Source organism: Eleutherodactylus coqui, chromosome 13, assembly GCF_035609145.1.
Source record: "Eleutherodactylus coqui strain aEleCoq1 chromosome 13, aEleCoq1.hap1, whole genome shotgun sequence".
Lineage (NCBI taxonomy): Eukaryota > Metazoa > Chordata > Amphibia > Anura > Eleutherodactylidae > Eleutherodactylus > Eleutherodactylus coqui.
The window spans coordinates 41,189,533-41,209,989 of record NC_089849.1 but is presented as its reverse complement, the minus strand read 5'-3'; the positions used below and the strand labels follow the sequence as shown (position 1 = coordinate 41,209,989).

The following is a 20,457-nucleotide window of genomic DNA, read 5'->3' as shown; positions in this document are numbered from 1 at the left end:
GTATTGCAGTAATTGTAAAGATGTGCTTAAAGTTACCATACTATCATATGTAATACATGGCGTATGGGCAGCGATTCATACCCACCCCTGCTAGAAATCCCAGAGTGGGGAATTAAGAAAAAGACAAAGTTGCACTGTAGTACGCATGAACGCGTATGTCACGGACGCAGTCATGCGCACTACACTTGCTGCCATATGCGGTCTCTGCCAGCATCACACAGACTGGTAAAATGCTGTGGGACACCCGCAGCATTTTACAGATACGGTTGTGTGAATGAGCCCTAATTAGGCTCGTTATCTGTTTCATTGTACGGACCTTGGCTGCAGAATTTTTTTGCACACAAATGTGCACAGTTTGCGAGTGTAAAAACACCCTTGTGCGTGCAAATATGCAGTGCCCGATGCACAAGATCGCAGTACAAATATGCAAACACTTGTGTGAATCCGGCCTAAGGGCTTTTTTCTGTCAATTTATTAAGAAAGTGTATCTGTGCACCTTTCTGGGAAAGTTGGAAAATTGGACGACTGAAAACAAATATAGCCACAATTACCGCTCCTGCAAGTGTTGTACCACAACTTTCCTAGACCCCTGAATGGCAAATCTGCTGTATTAGGCGGGCTTCCTATTGCGGAATCTGCGATCGGCGTCCATGCGGAGGATCAGCAGCAAATCGCATGCATCGAAAGTCATGCACTTTCTCTTTTTCACTCACATTCGCAGATATGAATTGCGTATTTTACGAGCAGAGTGAAAATCGCAGCCTGCTCTATTTTGCTGCAGACTCTGCTTGCCCGGCCTCCATTGAAGTCAATAGAGGCTGTCCACCCCGCATTAACATTGTGTATGGGTCGCAGTGCCCGCGTCATTACTAAGTGACTACGCCGGAAATACAAATATTGCAAAAAAAAAATCTGTACTGCGCATGACCGACGGTGAGCAATTGCGGTCATCCGCAATACAGAAATTACAGGTATGCAGGGTCACTGTCCGACTTCACAGGTGTTCGTAAAAATGCTGCATTTTTAAACTTTTTTACAATGTTGAGAACAACATTTTTGTGAGCGTTTGCCTGCGTATTCACTATATATTTTGTGCAGTAAAAACGCAGGAAAAGCACGCTGATGACGTCACTACTTTTTTTTTTTTTTTTTAAGGAACTTTTATTTAGCAAGAATAAACAACAAATAAACAGCGGGCACCGCAGGCGCCCATCTCGGTAGTACATTACATTGCATAAATATGGAAGCAGAGAAACCATCAGTACCCATGTATGTGCATACGTTCCTCCCAACACATAGTATTTGGCTACACAGTTTTATCTAAAAAGGGGTCCTTCTTCAGGATTCCCCAATGTGTCTTGAGAATATTCTCAATGCATTGATGTTGTGACTTGTATTTGGTAACCAGTGAAAGTTTCTGTTCTTAATCATTCTTCTTCCCCCCCTGTTTCAGTCGATGGATCTTCTTCTAACGCTCTTCTGTAAGCAGATTCTACAAGTGCTGGAGGGCAGCCCTTTACAGTAAAACGCTGTTTCAGGATTTTAGCTTGTTCTTCATATGCTGTTATTGTAGAACAGTTACTTCTGATGCGGCGAAACTGACCATGCGGGATATTAGTCCTCCATTTTTTCCCATGACAACTTGAAAAGTTAGGACCCACACCACCCCTAGTGGATACAGGACTTAATGCAGCTGTTTACTTAAAGGCTATCCAGGACCCAGAGGGGGGAGTATTGAGCACCCCCCCCCCCCCCTCCTGATTGAGTACTTTCCAACTTTTTGGACGACATGAATTGAGCGCATTCGGCAGTTTTCTTTCTAATACGCAAATTTTGACAATAGTTTCATTTTTAACAAGTTAATTCTGCCCTTCCCTCAACCCGGTCCAGGAGAGGAACTAGGTTAAGGTCATAAAGTGGAGACCTTCACTAACACCTTTATACCCAAATAAGTTGTCTGAGTTGTCCAGCTCAGCAGGGCGGGCAGAGGAAGCCCAGCCACCGTAGGGTCCACTGCCATAAGATGGGTTTGGTCCAAGAGTGCAGGCCAAATGTGTCAAAGATGGCTAGTGTGGAGTCAAGAGAAAACTCCGGATCCTGGAGAAGGAGGAGCGTGTCATCCGCATATAGTGCTATGCGCTCTTCGTACTTACGCAATTTAAATCCCTTTACTGCTGGTGATGTCCAGACCTGGATCGCAAGGGCGAACAAAGCAGGGGAGAGAGGACAGCCCTGTCTCGTGCCTCTAGCCAAGGGGAATTTGGCAGAAACATGGATATTAGTTTTAATATTGCCCGCTGAAGAGTCAAGCAGGATCCTAACCCATTTAATAAAGGTCACGTCACCATTTTTTCCCCTCCTGGTAGCATAGTAAACAGCGATACAAACGCTGCCAAACACTGTAAAAAAAACGCCAGTGTGAGAGTGGCCTTAGACTAGTTTCACACGGCCAAACCGATGTAGGGCCATGAAACTTGGGCTGATATCGCGCTTGGGAATGTGAGATGTATCTGCGCACGGGAGGCGTTTTTATGTCAAAATCACGTCCCATCACTTCAGTACAGTTGCAATCCTACTGCGTGGCTTTCAGCCGGGGCGGAGGATCGGTGAGTGTTTGCCATTGTTTTCCATGGGAAGCCTCACATCGCACTCGCGTGCGCCTAGAGATAGGACATGCTCTAAATTTTTCCCGCACTGCAAAGTGGGGCAAAAAAATCGCTCATGTGTATGACCGCATTCAAAAGAATGGGGTTCATATTTGTGTGTCTTACAACGCACAAATCTTGCGTAATTTTCCCGGCCATGTGAAAGTGCTCTCATGCAGCTACATAGTCCAATTTTGTATGTCAGCATAATTCCGCATCACTTAGTGCTTTGCAAAAGCTGGACGAGGGCTGTGACATCAGCCATATTCAGGGTGTATTTACACGGGCGAGTGTGATACTGGGCCAAGAAACTCGTAGCGATATCGCATTCATAACCCTATGATTTGTCCTGCAAGCGCAAGGAAAATGCTGCGCTGCAATGCGATTTTTATGCACTTTTTTGTGTGAAAATACCGGTCGTTTCAATAGTAATGATAGATCGCATTGCGTTTGCATTAAAATCGCATTTACATGCAAGTGCAATGCGATTTTATTTTGCCTCCCATAGGAAACAATGGGCGATTTCTTACAGATTCGCCCAAAAATAGGACATGCTGCGATTTTTCTATCTCACAACAAATTGCGCAATTACACCCATTTAAAATAACGTGTTTTTTCTTTCATGTGCGATTCTTGTGCATCTCACAATGCAGTAATGGTGTGTGAATACTGTCTGTAAATCACTTAGTGACAAATAGGCCTGTTTACAATAAACGCCTGCCTGTTGCCCATAGCAACCAATCACAGAACAGCTTTTATTGTCCAGCAGTCCTCTAAGGAATGATAGCTGCTGTGTGATTGGTTGCTACGGGCAACAGGCAGGTTTTCTTGTAACTAGTTTCATCATTTCAGTTTATTCCCTGTACTAGTGACGGATTGTGAGCGGTGACATAACTGTTAGCACTACATGTGTGGTACACGGCGCCTCCGCCGCACTACACGGCAGTCCCACTCGGCGCTCAGTGACTCAGCGGACAGTTCGATGCGATCGACAATGTACTGAGCAGCCTGCGCTTCCCTTCCCGGCATCCTTCACGCCACGGCTTAGCCTGAGACTTGCCAGTCATTCCCGGACCGGAAGCGGAAACCGACCTCAGCAGGCACCGGGTTCTAAGCATGAAGGAGGCTACGGTGAAACGGCGAGAACCGGAGGATGTGGAGATGAAGGAGGAGGAGCCGGCGGCCGTAACCGGGGAGGGAGGGAAGAAGGAGCTGGACAGTGTGACCCTGGAAGGTATATGTGACCCCGCACTGTGCCGTGTGTGTGCATCCCCCCGTGTCCCCGAGGCTCCTCACTGCAGGGAGCATATACATATATATATATATATATATATCTGCACACCCCGGCCTTATTAACCCCGTAATGCCAGGGCTATGCCTTAGTCATTGTTACGCAAGCGCCAGTCTGTCTGTTTTCATAAACATGACCCCTATTTCTAGGTGCGGCTGACCGGACCGCAGGCTCATGGCGGATCACCCATGCAGTTTTGCGCGGTCATACGCATTACCGATCGCCGATATACCTTCATTGTGCTGCGTGAGATACACGTGCAAAAACAATAGCGTCATGTTGTATAGTGGCACGTATTACACACCAAGATACTACATGGGATTGGCGGCACGCAGTGTTGTTAACTCGCAAGCGTGAGATCTAGTCCTGAAAGTAGAATTCTGTCCTCCGTAACATCGCCTCTTAAATGTCTTTCTTCTTGCGGCGGTCATGGAAGTTCCTGCGGCGGTCACATACGTTTTGTCTTCAGCAGTCGTGTGCATGGTTAGCGGCAGTTATGGCCGCCTGCACACGGGCGGATTTGCATTGCGGAACTCGGAGCGGGCGTACGCCTCCGTATTCCGTAGCAAATGCCGCACATAGCATGCTATGGCAAAACACAATTTCATCTACCAAGCGGAAATCGGTTGCGGTTTTCTGCTCGCGGAGGAGAAATCTCGGCATGCTGCAATTCTGTGCAGACTCTGCGGCTTCCGTTGAAATCAATGGAAGCCATCTGTCCTGCAATCATTATTGCGGAATCCGCGTCGTCGCCTGGAGACGGCGTGGCGTCATCTGTACTGCGCATGTGCGCCAGTCGGCTCGTCCACAGCACAGAGGAGAAGAAATCCGGACAGGTACATGGGGGGCACGGGGTCGGATTCCGGTTTAAATACCGATCATTCAGTCCTTCTCATTCACTTAAACAGCGAACGTGAATGAATGATTCTCATGTGAACCATCCAGCGATGTATCTGCTGTATAATCAGGCAGCCCGAGCGAGCTCTGACCTCCTTCAAGCGACAGATCGGTAGGTCTGAACAGACCCCTACAGGCCGATACAGGGGAAGAGGACCCGGCCTATCGGGTTTGTAATGGACAAGGGAGTAGAAGCTGCTGGTGTGATAGTGTGGGGAGAAGATGTAAGGGCGCAGGGATTTGGAGATTAGGCTGGAGGGGCACGGAGGGGGTGGTTGGGACAACCTTTATGTTAATGTTAGTAGATTGAATTCTCTGGACAGTTAGCAGCCAGATAAGGGATTGACAGGGGAGGAAAGGTGGGATAACTGGGGAGCAGAGTTCTGGCCCTTTTACACAGGCCGACAGCCTTTTGGATGAGCGCTGACATCATCGCTGAGGTCGTCAGCAATCGTGCAGAGCGTTTACACGAAAAAACTTGCCACCGGCTTCACATCCTATGGGAAGCACTGAGCGGGGAGCGTTTACACAGGGTGAGAAGCCAACGAGGTTTTTTATGAAAAATGAAAAGTCAGCTTAAACAACAGAGAACAAGTAAGCGTTTTTGTTTAGCTTTTTTTTGTTTGGGGGGGTCGGAGAGGGTTCCACATTCACACTGAACGATTATCGCTCAACTTCATTTGTTTGGGCGACAATCGTTACATGTAAATGGGCCTTTAGGGAGGACTCGAACAAGTGAGTTCATGAACGCAAAGCACAAAATAGAACCCAGTGCTTTCATAGAATCCTAGAATGGTGGAGTTGGAAGGGACCTCCAGGGTCATCGGGTCCGACCCCCTGCTCAGTGCAGGATTTAGAATTCATTTCAATGGGTTCATCCTCATTACTCGTTTTTGCACATGAAAAAAACTTTGCAGCATGCCCTCTTTTTTCCCTATATGAGGTAATTATCCTCCTCTACTCTTCCTTAGTCAGACCTCATCTGGAATACTGTGTCCAGTTCTGGGCACCCCACTTTATAAAAGACATAGACAAACTGGAGCAAGTTCAGAGAAGAGTTACCACGATGGTGAGCGGTCTGCAAATCATATTCTATGAAGAACGGTTAAAGGATCTGGGAATGTTTAGTCTGCAGAAGAGAAGGCTGAGAGGAGACTTAATAGCGGTCTACAAATATCTGAAGGGCTGTCACACTGCAGAGGGATCAGCCCTATTCTCATAGTTTTTGGATGTAAACGAAACGCGTTCTCCAGTTGTCCTGTTAAAATGAGCACTCGTCTAAATAAAGCAGGAAGATTTTGTTTTATTCACAAAAACCCGTGTTCTCGGAAAGTTATGTCCTTCTATTTCAAGCCTCTTGAAAATCCCGAAAAAATCAGGGTAGGTCTTATTTTTGGGGAAACAGATTATGCACCCTTTCTGACCCAGGTCATAGGTCTCTCCAGCAACCTACTGTATACTGATGAGGGGCTAAACCCCCTAAACATTCTGTCATGTTACTGGCCTTGTGAAAAGGTCTGACATTGACTTGCAGGATTGCTGTCTTCCCATAGGTGGTGCTGTAGAGGCATTGTTCCTTGTCACATATTGCATATTGAAGGAGCATGCGTGGCCTTATAAGTCTCCTCGCACCTTCTACGTTCTCTCCCTAAGGAAGAATGATACTCTTCCAGACCTTTTGTTGACTTGAGAAATGCACCCATTCAAGAAATGTTTTTTTGTTTTTAGCTAGCGGTGCAGGAACAGCTAAAAACTCGGATTTGTGGTCTGAAGGACAAGGTGGAATCAAAGGCTATAAAGTTGTGTCATAAACAGGTTCACTAGGACCATCATTCATTTAACAGGTCCCATGATGTAAGCTTCTGGGCTCGTAGGACCAGGGGTGGCGTTATACATACCTGCCTTCCCACTCCAGTGCTGTCAGCCCGCACACTTGCTGATCGTCGCACGCTGGCCTCTCGTTGATATGCTCAGCCATCTAATACAGAGTTTATCAATCTCCCTCCATCCCATATAAATGAATGATAGATGACTGTGGGTCCCAGCGGTCAGACCTCAGTGATCTGACAATTATCACCCATCGATTGGATTTAGGGAGAATGTCTTTAGTAGTAAAAACTCTTTTACGGACTCACCACTGGCAGGGAGTCCCCTTCACCTCGCTGGCGTACTGTAAGGTCTCGTAATGGGGAGCCGGGAGAGGCAAGCATGAGCTCTCTCTTATTTTTCCCCATGAGGGTTTTTTTTTTTTTGTTTTGTTTTTTTTAACAAAAGAAACTTTTATCTCGGACGGCCCTTTTAAGTTAGAAAAATGAAATGTTGGCAGCAATGAGACCCCGGTGACGCCTTCTACTACAAGTCAGGGGTTGTGAATGCTAAGGATATGTCTATGAATGAGCGTATGTATTACACATCTATGTAACGAGGTTTCATCTCTTACTCTGATCATTTCTTCTGTTCTAGACATTAAGGAGCATGTGAAGCAGATTGAGAAAGCCGTTTCTGGGAAAGAGCCTCGCTTTGTACTCCGCGCCCTGAGAGCATTGCCCTCCACATCGCGTCGCCTGAACCCCAATGTCCTGCATAAAGCAATCAGCGGCTTCTTCACATCCAACGCTGCCACCCGTGACATGCTGCTGAGCTTCCTGGAGGAGGTGAGCATGCAAGGGCAACCTATTATACAATGTCAGTACTGCATGGATGTAATCTATCGTCCTTCTCCCTTTCATCTAATCAGCTAATGGACACGGAGGGGGATTTGCAGTTTAGACCACGAACTGGCAAAGCTGCTTCAGCGCCTCTGCTTCCTGAGGTGGAAACGTACCTACAGCTACTTCTGGTGATTCACCTGATGAACAGTAAACGCTACCCTGAGGTGAGAGCGCTGCGTCTAGGAGGAGGATGCTGGGGTGGCCATGCAGGCCCTGGCTCTTTAATTGTCCTTAAAGTGCCAATCACAACTACATTTTAGATGTTTAATGTACGTCTCCAGGTTATGAAGGACACTGTAATCCTAAATGCTATAGGTAAAGTCTTCTGCGCTTGTTAAAAGCCTCCACCTGCAGATGAGGGGATCCCAAAAGGGAAAGTACTCTGCTTCATGTAGTTCAACTGAAATGGTTAAAACTTACCATTTTGTATGGTTGTAAGTATAAGACGGTACAAATCACAATATCTGCTTGGTGCACTACTACAAAGCTGTGCTCCAGCCATTTGGTCAAAGTATCCAGGTCACTGCGCCAAAGTTTAAGTGCTTCTTCTATTCCCTGCTGCTGGAGTTAGCCGTAACTCAACAGGATGCCTGCACTGTTATAAGCACAGTAATCCTTTGTCAAACAGGACTTAAAGGGGGTTTCTGGCCATAAACTAGGGTGTTAAAAACTCCCTACTCTGCCCATTCATAAAGCCAACTATATACCTTTGTAGTCATATCACACGTTCCCCTCTATTCACCGCTGCTATATTTGCAGCCGCAACTTCTTGTTGCAGCCGTTTCCATCATCTCTCCTGTTCACAGTTCATCAGCCCTTCTGCTGGCTTCTCTGTCGGCTCAAGAGCAACCCCAATCCCCATCCTCTGCCCATCTCACCACCCATCGCAGAAGATGGGGCAGAATGTCAGTGCAAAATTCTCATTTTAAAAAACGCACCATTTGGTGCCGATCTTAATATGGATTTTGGTACAGAATTCACTCTCATTTAATGCGGTAAAGAATGCACCCAAAATCCGGTGCTATAATTGATGTGCTGCTAATTTAAATTCTACACCACATATAAATATGTGCAGTGGATTTTTTTCTGCAGCATGTGGATGAGATTTTGAAAACCTCATCCTCAAATCCGCCCCGTGGTACGGATTTTTCACAGCATGAAAAACCATGACAAAACCCACACCATTGGTGCAGACTTTTGACGCAGATCCTCAGTTGGCGTCATCCCTTCAATTGAAAGGGGCAAACCTGCTATAGATCTGTATCATTAGCCACACCAATGGTGCAGGTTTTGGTACAGTTTTTGACGTGGTTTTGATACGGATTTTGGTTTAGATTTTCTGCTGCGGAAAATCTGCGCCATTTCCTCAATGTGTGCCCGTACCCTAATGGCACATGTCCTACATAGAGAAGGCTGGTGTGCAGAGACAGGACTGAAAGAAAGAGGAGTGGATGTGACGTAGGCAGAAGGGTGAATATTCACTGCAGCTGAGCCGTGTGACCAGTCTAGAATGGTGTGGATCACTCCATATTTCAAAGTAATTCTATGTGACGAGATGCATCCAGTATTGCTGAATTAATCCCATAGAGTTTCATATGGCCTGCAAAACTTGTATAGTGTAGCTTACCCAGGACTTGACCACCCACGGGTAGATAAATACCCGCGGATGGTCAATAAAAGTGAATTTAAAAAATCCTGGAGCATGAAAAAAAATGGACATGCTCCATTTTCATGCGGGTCTCCCGCGGGGACGGCTCCCGCAGGCTTCTATGGAAGCCGTCCGGATCCGCGGGAGACCTAAAATAAGAATAAACTTACCCGCAGCGGACCGTGTGTGTCTTCCCTTCCTCACGGCCGGATCTTTTCTTCAGCCCGGCGGATGTGCACGGCGCATGTGCGCGGCACGCTGCCGGCGTGCCGAGCACATCCGCCAGCCGAAGAATGAAGATCCGGCCGCGACGGAAGGAAGACACGCACGGACCCCTGCGGGTAAGTTTATTCTGATTTTTTTTTTTTTTTAGCATCATGTCCACAGGGCAGGAGGGACCCGCTACGGATTCTCCATGGAGAATCCGTAGCGGGCCTGATTTTCCCCGTGGACATGAGGCCTTATTGTTTGCAAATTAGAAACATGAGGATTCTCATTTCTCAACTGTTTGTATCACTTTCAGGCACAGAAGGTGTCGGATGACTTGATGCAGAAGATCAGCCCTCAGAACAGACGAGCTCTGGACATAATAGTGGCCAAATGCTACTACTACCATTCTCGCATCTATGAATTCCTCAACAAGCTGGATGTTGTCAGAAGGTAGGCTCTTTTTGCACTCTAATTTCTATTCTGCAGCATCGAGTGTTTGCCAGCTGTTCTCAGCTATCATTATAGGGGTTATCCCACAAACAGCGCGATCACCTACATATGACCGCTGGGGAGGGGGTTGGTGCAGTTTGCTGGAACCCCCAGAGATCATGCGAAAAGCTCCCTAAGTATGTGTGACCATTGCTCCATTCACTGTGTATGGAGATAGCTGAGTGATGCACTTGACTGTCTCTGTCCCATAATGAACAAAGTAAGGGTGTGATGATTTTTTTTTTTCCCATCTCCAAAGGGTCAAAGCTATTCTCAAAAATCACCTGCTACACCAGACCAGTATAGGACTGGAATATTATTGAAGGAAGTCTTTAACTGTAAAAATGGGTTATAAAATTATCAAAACATAAAGGAATTCTATAAGAAGTATTTTCCGTTAAACTGAGCGCAAAATACTGTGTGAGTCCAAGAGTGGCTGTTGGACATCATGGCTGCAGGGAATGGACACAAAGAGCACTGTATGGATGTGGTGCATAATTAGGCTATGTTCATGTGTGTCGGATTTGCCGTAGGCAATAATGTACGCGATGGCGATTTTAAAATCCCCAGCTTGTTCTTTAATCTGATAGGGTTGCTTTTTGCCGCTACTTTATACCTCAAATCACTTGTATTAATAGTGCAGCGTAAGCAGATTATCTCAGGAGGGGGTGTCTGACTGCCAAGGCTGGTATGGCTGTACAATACTTAGTCTACCCTTTTTACATGTCCCAATTACAATTTAAGACACGGGATCCGCTCTTAAATTATGACAGATTCCTCAATTTATGAATTATGTCCAAAGAAATTGGTGTAGTTAACCTGTTTATAGAAACTTCTGTATGGATTTGCTTAAAGGGGTTATACCAGAATAAACTATTATGTATTCCTAAAATAGGTGATAAGTCTGATCGGTGGGGGTCTCGGCACTCATGCCGCCTATCTGCAGTGACATGACGATTGAATGGAGCAGTGGTCGCACATGCGCGGTGCCATTCCATTCATTTTAATGGGGCTAACAGAAATAGCCGAGAACAAGCGCTCGGCCATCTCCAGCAGTCCCAGTGAAGATGAATGGAGCAACGCTGCACATGAATGACCATCACTCTATTCAATTTCCTTATCACTACCATGGGTGCATTAACCCTGCAGTGAGGCTAAGGGATCATTGGAGGCCCATTCTTGGGATTGATGGGGGTCTGTGTTCTATGGATAGGTGATAATTCAAATTTGGCACAACCCCTTTAAGCAAATAGACAGTCTTTTCCTGCTGCCTCTATTGCCAAGATCAGCTTGTACATAACAAATATAGAATACATTTAATGCTACTGTATGTAAATGAATTACTGATTATAGCTTTCCAAAAAGAGTTCACTAATTATTGGTTGATTTCCCCAGGCAACAGCATTTACATTTATAAGATTTATTAGAGAACCAGATCTTATTTGACAACTTGGTTATTCTAAATTCTTGCATTGTACAGCTTCCTGCATGCAAGACTGCGCACAGCCACACTCCGGCATGATGCGGATGGACAGGCCACACTGCTTAATCTGCTCCTCAGAAACTACTTGCATTACAACCTGTACGATCAAGCTGAGAAACTGGATGCAAAGTCTGTTTTCCCCGAGCTAGCTAATAACAATGAGTGGGCCAGATACTTGTATTATACAGGTAAGTACACGAGAATATAGCAAGGTTTGGGTTATGTTAGATGACGCCATTGCCAAAGGGCCACACCAGCAAAAACACATTTTTACATCCCTACTTCCCTCACCTGATTGCCTCCACACCTGGATGTCTTCTTTGTGCATTTCAGCCACTTTCCTGCAGTGCAGCCCCCTGTCTGATTCTTATTGGGCACCATCTTGAGGATGAGATTTTTTAATTTTAAATGTATCCCATGGTGCAGCATTAGCTAGAGGCTGTACCATTTGTGCCCACTGGGGGAGCAGTTTAATTATCATTACCTTCTATATTCGCCTAAATAAGCTACAGACCATAAGTAATATACAGTCAGGAGGATGAGCTATGATTTCCTCTGTTACATCTTTGACAGGAGCTTTGTGATTAGCAACTGTGACAGGAGTGTCTGCATCCGCCTTTAGGCCATTTCTGTGATGGGGTGCATGTAATATCTCAGACTGAGAAACTGACTAGTTTCAGACAGCAAAACGCCATGTAGATCCGATCTGGTCAGAATTGAGATCAGGGCCCCTTACCTGTGGGAGGAGGTCCTGGACTTTGAAAACAATACAGGCTTTAAGTGGTGTAAAATTGAAAAAAAATCAATACTTACCTACTTTAGTGGCTCCCCGTCCAGCACTGGAGCTCCAGTCGCCCTCATTTGGGACCCAGAGAAAGCTGGTGGGTGGTAACATGCTTCTGATTGTGCCAATTATGGATTTCAGTGCCCGCAAAAGAATCGCAGCTGAAGCCTATGATTGGCTGAGTGGTTGCGTGCACAGTGCATGGCACGTGACTATCCGCTGGCTTCTTCTGGGTTCTGAGGGGCAGGCACTGGACAGCACACTGCTGGAATAGGTGAATATACTATTTTTTTCTCTTTTATTTTATACCAATTTAAGCTTGTAAATTTTTTAAAGGTATTTTTTTAGATATCAGACGCTTATGCCCTACCCACGGGATAGGGCATAAGTGTTTGATCTGTGAGGAAGGGGGGGTCCCATTGCTTGAATCCCCACTGATCCAGAGAACTGGGGTGCCTTGTCCTTATGACTTCCGCTCCTTTCACACGGAAACACGGGACCCCATTTTTCATGATCGGTAGGGACCCAAGCAGACAGACCCCCATCAATGAGAAACGTGTTCCCTAATGTCTCTAGACCATCGTGTTCAAAATAAATGTATAGAAATATGAATTATGACATTGACATGTCAACTGTTTGATTTGCATTATTCTCTTGCCTTCTATTGTGCTGCGGGCAGCATAGTATGGGACAAGCATGCAGATTTCAGCCTTCTGTTACTTGTACTGATTGATTTTAGAGGTTTTGCAAATCTTAATTTGGAAACTCTGTAGGACTGAACCGGAAAGAAGTCAAATGAAGTTCATATATATTCAATATGCAACCACACACCCAGCTGTTCCCCCTCCCTCCAGATGCTGATTGTCAGGTCTCTCCTTGCACACAGTAAGACAGAAGGACCTGTCAATCAGCACCTGGAAGGAGGAATGTACATATATGAATATCATGAGCTTCCTTGGATTCTTCGCCAGTCCAGCCATGCAAACTTTCAAAAGTAAGATTTACAAAGCCACTGAACCGATCGGTACAAGTGACAGAAGGCTGAAATCGGTGTATCTATCACTATATCCTGCTGTCTGTAGCCCAGCCTTTAAAAGTTAAAGTCCCTGCAATTCCTGTACTCTGCATAGTTCTATTTGTAATGTTGCATGTATCGCCTCTTAGGCCGCATTAAAGCCATTCAGTTGGAATATTCTGAAGCAAGAAGGACCTTAACTAATGCTCTAAGAAAGGCTCCCCAGCATACAGCAGTGGGCTTCAAACAAACGGTAAGCAGTTATGTTCTATACAAATCCTAATCCAAACCATTTTAGATCCTACGGTACAAATTGTGTGATCTGATCCTTTCTTCTTAGGTTCACAAACTTCTAATTGTGGTGGAGCTGTTGTTGGGGGAAATTCCAGATCGTCTTCAGTTCAGACAACACTCATTGAAAAGGTCTTTAATGCCTTATTTCCTGCTTACTCAAGGTAAGTGATTCATTCATTCGTAGTCACGTCCCTTGTCTCTAGGAACAAACTGCAGGCATTCGGGATAGATATTGATTGAAAAGGAGAATATGTGCACAATGTAAACCTGCGGCTCTGCTCATTAGTGACGCACCCACACACATCGTTATGTAATTATTTTGCTGCCAGTGGGCATGCATCGAAGGAACAACTGCATACGAAAATTGTGGATCAACAAGAATAGGAAAAGTTACACACAAGACCCTTTTGTCCTCAATGACTGTTCCTCTGCCTGACATACTAGCTGATTATAGTGTTCACATCTAGTAAATGTAATTTATTATAAGACTTCTCTTTATACATTGAATTTCCTAAAAACTCATTTTCTTTTACAGCTGTGCGCACGGGCAACCTGTCCAAATTCAATCAGGTGCTGGAGCAGTTCTGTGAGAAGTTCCAGGCAGATGGCACATACACCCTTATCATCCGGCTGAGACATAATGTCATCAAGACAGGTAGGAAGACTAAATCGTATAAGGAGCAGTATGTTCTCTAGCAAAACCTTATTACCCACTGCCCATAGCAATAAACATTTATCCCTCATGAGCATTTTGCTGTATTGGGAGAGACGCCTGTTGGTTGAACAACCTCTTAACCAAGAGGTACTTATTGTGTATGGTCGGCTATAGGCTGGAGGTGCTTGAAAGGGTTGTGTCAAAAGAGAGCCTATTCTATGAATCAGAATGGAGAGCCGCTCTGGTGGACTCGGACCATTCATGCCATACATAGATGGCCATTCTTTTGAATAGTCGTCATTTGGTCTTACATTTCACAAGGTTGCAGTGTATCATAAGCTTTATTTGAGAGGCTTAAGGCTTGTTCACATCAGCGGTTCCATTCGGACCTCTATTGTTGACTTCTGTTAAAATACAAGATGAAATAGAACTGGCTCTGTTTTGTCCTGTAAAATGCTGGACAGCCAAGCTGAATCCAAATCGACCCCAATATAGTCAATGGGGTCCTTCAGCACCATCATGAGACGGATCCATTCAGCCAGCAGATTCCATTTTCCTGCTTCCATAATGTAGCAGAACACAGAACCCACAATGCGGATGTGAGCTTGTATTTCTACATGTTATCTGTGAGCTTTCTATAATATCTGTTCCTTCTCTTTTAGGTGTGCGTATGATTAGTCTGTCATATTCCCGGATTTCACTGCCAGACATTGCTCAGAAACTGCAGCTGGACAGTCCAGAGGATGCAGAGTTCATAGTGGCTAAGGTGAGTGGACAGCCATGGACACACTCTCCCACATTCTATCTCGTCTCTAGAAACATGGTCACTTAGATACTTAGCACGAACAGAATAATCAGTACTGTACAAACAACCACAATGATAAAAGGCACAGAATCGCGTCACTATGTTCACTCAATACCAACAACATTTTGTCTGCATGTGAAAAAAAAAATGTTTTGACCTCTTTTAATGCAGGCAATCCGTGATGGGGTGATTGAGGCCAGTATTAATCATGAGAAGGGATACGTCCAGTCTAAAGAGATGACTGATATCTATTCTACAAGGGAACCGCAGTTGGCCTTCCATCAACGCATTTCATTCTGTCTAGACATACACAATATGTCTGTCAAGGTAAATATTAAGGGAGGAACAAATATATATATTTGTGTGTGTGTGTGTATACTCTGTAGAGATGTAATGTCATTTTCAGAGTGCTTCGTACTGTCAGTCCCCCCATGTACCATATATATGATTTAAAGAGTAACTGCACTTTACACAAACGTTTGACATGTCAGTGAATCGTATCAAAAATTGTGACCAGTGGGGGTCCTGCTACTTAGATTCTGATCATTAGAACGAGGAGGCTGAAGCACTCACCCAAGCGCTGTGCCCCTCTCGGCTGTCCTTGATGCTTTTTGGCTCCTCTCAGCAGCTGAAGCCAGCCACATAGAGGTCTATAGCGCTTTCTGTAGACCTCTACGCATCCGTCTTCAGCTGCCCTTGTTACTCTGCCGTTTCTGTGTATTTGAATTAAATTTTACTTTTCATTCTTGTCCAACAGGCTATGAGATTCCCCCCCAAATCCTACAACAAAGACTTGGAATCCGCTGAGGTGAGCATCACAAGATGACAACATAGATACAAGAGCGCTGTCGTGGGGAGGGTTGATTCTGTGGTTTGTGAACTTGTCTCAAAAAGACAAGCAGTTTGAGTAGATTTTCCCCCCTACCCATCACCAGAATATGTATATTGTATATAGTTGACAGGACCATTTTAAGGGGACGGCCACACAAGATGGGTCTACTGCGTTTTTGCTCTTGCAGAAAATTCACAGCACTTACAGTAGCCAAAATGGATCCGATTTAAACAGATCTCACCCACAGGCTGCAGAAAAACTTTGCACAGAAGTGGATGTGCGTATTTTAAATCTGCATCTTGCCAGTTTATGCAATAGATTTTCACTGTGGATGTCACGACTTGTGATGCATAGGGCAAAATCCTCAGCAAATCACAACATTTCTGCTACAAACAACCATACAGTTTGGTTTCAGTTCTGCCACTGTGGATTTCCTACAGCTAAGCTGTGGATAATTTGCAGCGAGTCTGCCCAAGGTTGTCAAGTTCTGATCAGCGCAGTAAGTGCTGTTTCTATCTCTAGCTGTAATGTAATATAATGTAATTATATTGTCCATTATCACTGTTATAGGAATGTTTCCATGTAAAGTAGGGTGCCCAATGTTTTCTGGTCTGAGGCCACGTTGCCATACTGAACCACTTCCAAGGGTATTCTCATCTGAGACATTTATGGTATTTTCTAAGTATATGCCATAATTTAAAGTAAATTCCACTTCCAGGACCTATTGGGAGAATGGGGGGGTTACCTTTTCTCCTAGTCAGCACTTTAGAGAGGAGTGTAGTATATCGGGGACTCCGACATGACTACACAGTGCACCCTAAGTACTTGTCCTAATATATAGGGGACCCAGACAGGACTACACAGTGCACCCTTAGTACTTATCCTAATATATAGGGGACCCAGGCATGGCTACACAGTGCACCCTTAGTACTTGTCCTAATATATAGAGGACCCAGACAGGACTACACAGCGCACCCTTAGTGCTTGTCCTAATATATGGGAGACCCAGACATGACTACACAGTGCACCCTTAGTACTTATCCTAATATATAGGGGACCCAGACATGACTACACAGGGCACCCTTAGTACTTATCCTAATATATAGGGGACCCAGGCATGGCTACACAGTGCACCCTTAGTACTTGTCCTAATATATAGAGGACCCAGACAGGACTACACAGCGCACCCTTAGTACTTGTCTGTTGCCCTGCTATGTGCCCCTCCTCTTCACCCTGACATGAAAGCTACATGCGAGGAGCTACACATATATATTTTTGTGTCTAGATGATTGGGGCTGCACAGAATGGCATTGGGGGCAGCTTTTAAAGTATTCATACTTAGGATGGAAATATCCCTTTAAGGATGCTTGCCATGAATATTTATTAAACTGTGTGTTAATTTTGAGTTCTGTCACCCTCTCATTGCCAGGTAGGCATTCCATAGTTGGTCAGTAAGGCCAGGTCCAGATGCAAATCTCCAACAAATGCAAATATTTTCTTCCACATTTTGTTGTGGATTTCACCCTTTGCATTTCTGTAACAGAACGAACATGCTGCAGATCCTAAAATCCAGCGCACACTAATTTCCGTGCGGTCATTTTCTAGTATGTGTGCATGGGCCTGTGTTAGCCTCCACACACTGGTACTGTAAATTGCTGCAGATTTCCACTGTGCATGTTACATACTGACTAGTGTTATTTCGGTCAGTGTGTAATAACTCTCCACTCTATTGGTTGGCTTGACGTTTTTGTGGAGCTCTACAACCCTCAAAGTAAGTGACCGGGGAAGCAACTGTGATGTACGTTGTACACCGCCTCCTCCCCAACTGTACAACCTCTAGAGAGCAATACTTGTATAAACCACTGCCCTAGAGGCTGTAACATACCTTGGCTGTATTCATTCTCCTGTCTTTCCAGCACTGACGTCACGTCTTTCTCTTCACAGGAACGGCGTGAAAGAGAGCAGCAGGACTTAGAATTTGCTAAAGAGATGGCAGAAGATGACGACGATGGATTCCCGTGACCCTCCCTCTTATCTATGCTTACACTTATGTTTATTATAGGGGTTTTTTGGTTTTGGTTTCAAGCCTCTTCCTGTGCGACCAGCGCTCCTCTTCCCCTCTGTATTGGTCATTCTGTAAAAAAAGATAACTGCATGTCTACTCAGTGGAGAGCCAGCCAACTATTCAGATACACTGTGACAGGACTGCCAGCTCGTCCTCTATTAGGCTGGCTTATCGCAACGCAGTTATGGCAGGATTTTTATTTTTACATGACTTGCATCTGAAAAAAAAATGTAATTCTTATCTACTTAGGACCCACTCATGGCTTCCAACTGTGCCAACCTGCACTGTATGAAGCCAGCACAACATGGTGTATTAATGAGACCCTCCTGGTTAGCCCTCACTTACAAATTTAGAACTTTGGGCTTACTTTTATGTTTTTAACACCTGAAATCTTTCTCCTTAGTGCTTACATCCAGTTGCACAAGGAAGAGCGTGGCCCATTTTATAAATTGTACCAATAATGTTACTGTCCTTCAGTAAAGGATTTGCTGGGTTCGGTGACCAGGAGTCATTAACTTAAAGACAGGATCTTGGACATCCAAGTAATTTTTTTTTTTTTTTTGTATCATTTTAACAATCAAGACTGTACGGTGAGGACACACATCACGTTTTCATTTTGCTCTTTAGTAAGTCATTAAAAGCTGTTTGTAACCAAATGTTCTTTGTGGTTCATTTGCATAACCTGATCAAGAACGGTTGTTTATTGCTGTCATTGGGCCAGCAGGGGGCGATATACACCAGCCATTAGGCACTTTAGTTACAATTATGTCTAGAGCTTCACATTCAGGGAGTTTCGCAATGTTGGCAGGAAACGGAGAAAATCATGTATAGCCTAGAATTCTTCTGTTTTGACCATATGAAACATGGTATTGAGAAACAAAAATCTGCTTATATGCCCCTCATGTGCAGGATGTAAGTGGTGCATTCAAATATGTGGCCCAGCCTAATACTTTTTCCTTTGGAGCATTAGCTGTGAAGTTTCCATACACCTGCTGGATATCTTCAATAGCAACATACACCATCCTGAGCTGCATCCAAGACCTCTATCTCATCCAGCCAACCTGTACCCTACTGATGAGGACCAAGAAGCTCAAACCGGTTTGTAGATGGGCTGCTCTCCCTTTTGGAGAAGTCTCTGCTTTGGCTAATACAAGCTAATTTGTGTACTACTTTCTCATAGAGCATTACCTGAAAATGTCTCCATACACCTGTTTGGTCCTTTTAATGAGAACCAGTGCTCCCCTAGGCTATTGCAGCAACCTGAAACTTATATTATACTGTATGTTTTGGTATGTAATTCACATGTTTTGGTAAGAGTTCCCATTATTAAAGATGGCCACACACTCAAGATTTCTTAAAGGGAAGTTGTCATCACTTTTAAGCCCCATAGACTAAGTGAATCAGCCAACCTAAATAACCAATCAGTGCGAATCAGCCAACCCAAATAACCAATCACCGCGAATCGGCCAACCCAAATAACCAATCAGGTTGCGAATGGTGTGGAAGTGGTGTGGAATTTAGTTATACGCCTCCTGCAGTTATGCCCGGTGCAGCAGGGCATCGAGCATTTCCTTTTCTGTGAAAACGCGATCATCGATTATAGCTGAGATGGTTTACATTGTTTTCCCCAACCTCCTTTGGTGAGCACTTCTACACTAGCCCCTTCCAGATAGACAGACATACTTTTGAAAACATGCCCTTCACTCATGTTTCCTTGGAATTACCATGCTTTGTTCTACTAGTGATCTTTCATAAAGAAATATGTACTAAATTTGTGGAACATCTTGCTTAAAGGGGTTGCCCTGATGTGAGACAATTTTTTTAAAAAGGCACCCAAATCTACCAAAACAACGGTATTTACCCGTTCACTCCCCCTCGATCCAGCGCTGCAACTCCAAGGTCTTCCCAGTCTTTGTTTAGGAATAGCTACCACCTGACTTCGGCAGCCAATCAGGCCGTAGAGGTCAGGTGCTGTTCTCCTGACATCCCCGCTCAGATTCCTAGAAACCATGATTGAGAACGGCAGACCGTCTCTGATTGGCTGCCGTTGTCAGGTGGTAGCCATTCCTAAACAAAGGTCAGGAGGATCACAGGGCTGCAGCATTGGATCTCCAGGACAAAGGATGGCTAAGTAATCCTGCTTCTATTTTAAGGCTGCCTGTTCCAAGGGCGTTGCGTTTTAATGCAACGGATTTCCACCACGGGAGAACACTTATAGTTCAAGCCGGGTTTCTCGGCCTGATATTGTGCTCACCCATGTGAACGTAGCCTAAAGGAGAGAAAAAATTATGTGCTCGGCAATCTTCATCAGCAGCAAAGAAGTGAATGGATCCTTGGATATGTATGTGCACTACTGCTCCATTCACTTGTGGCGGGGATATCGTCATTATGGATACTTCCATTTACAATGATGAGATCATGAGGCAATTGAATGACCCCCAGGTGTATGACTTACTGAGATGTGATCCAACATCTCGCCTACAGGTCCAACTTAGAAATGTTATTGAGGAGGCTCTCCTATTGGGTATTATTTATTTAGCTCTGGTAGATTTTTTTGTTTCAGGAAAATCCCACAACATGAAGTATTTACATCCTCCCCAAGATACACAAGAGCCTCATCAATACGCCCGGTA

The 20,457-nt window shown here is 44.8% G+C and overlaps 1 protein-coding gene across 1 annotated transcript; it reads left to right on the top strand.

Annotated features, from left to right (window-relative positions):
* Positions 1-3,678: 3,678 nt before the first annotated feature.
* PSMD3 (proteasome 26S subunit, non-ATPase 3) lies at positions 3,679-18,480 on the top strand. The gene is made up of 12 exons (XM_066588160.1): positions 3,679-3,879; positions 7,297-7,487; positions 7,571-7,708; positions 9,716-9,852; positions 11,372-11,562; positions 13,323-13,426; positions 13,514-13,628; positions 14,003-14,122; positions 14,785-14,888; positions 15,099-15,254; positions 15,685-15,735; positions 17,704-18,480. Exons 1-12 carry the CDS (start codon positions 3,762-3,764, stop codon positions 17,779-17,781), a joined length of 1,503 nt encoding a protein of 500 aa, XP_066444257.1. The 5' UTR covers positions 3,679-3,761; the 3' UTR covers positions 17,782-18,480.
* Positions 18,481-20,457: the final 1,977 nt, after the last annotated feature.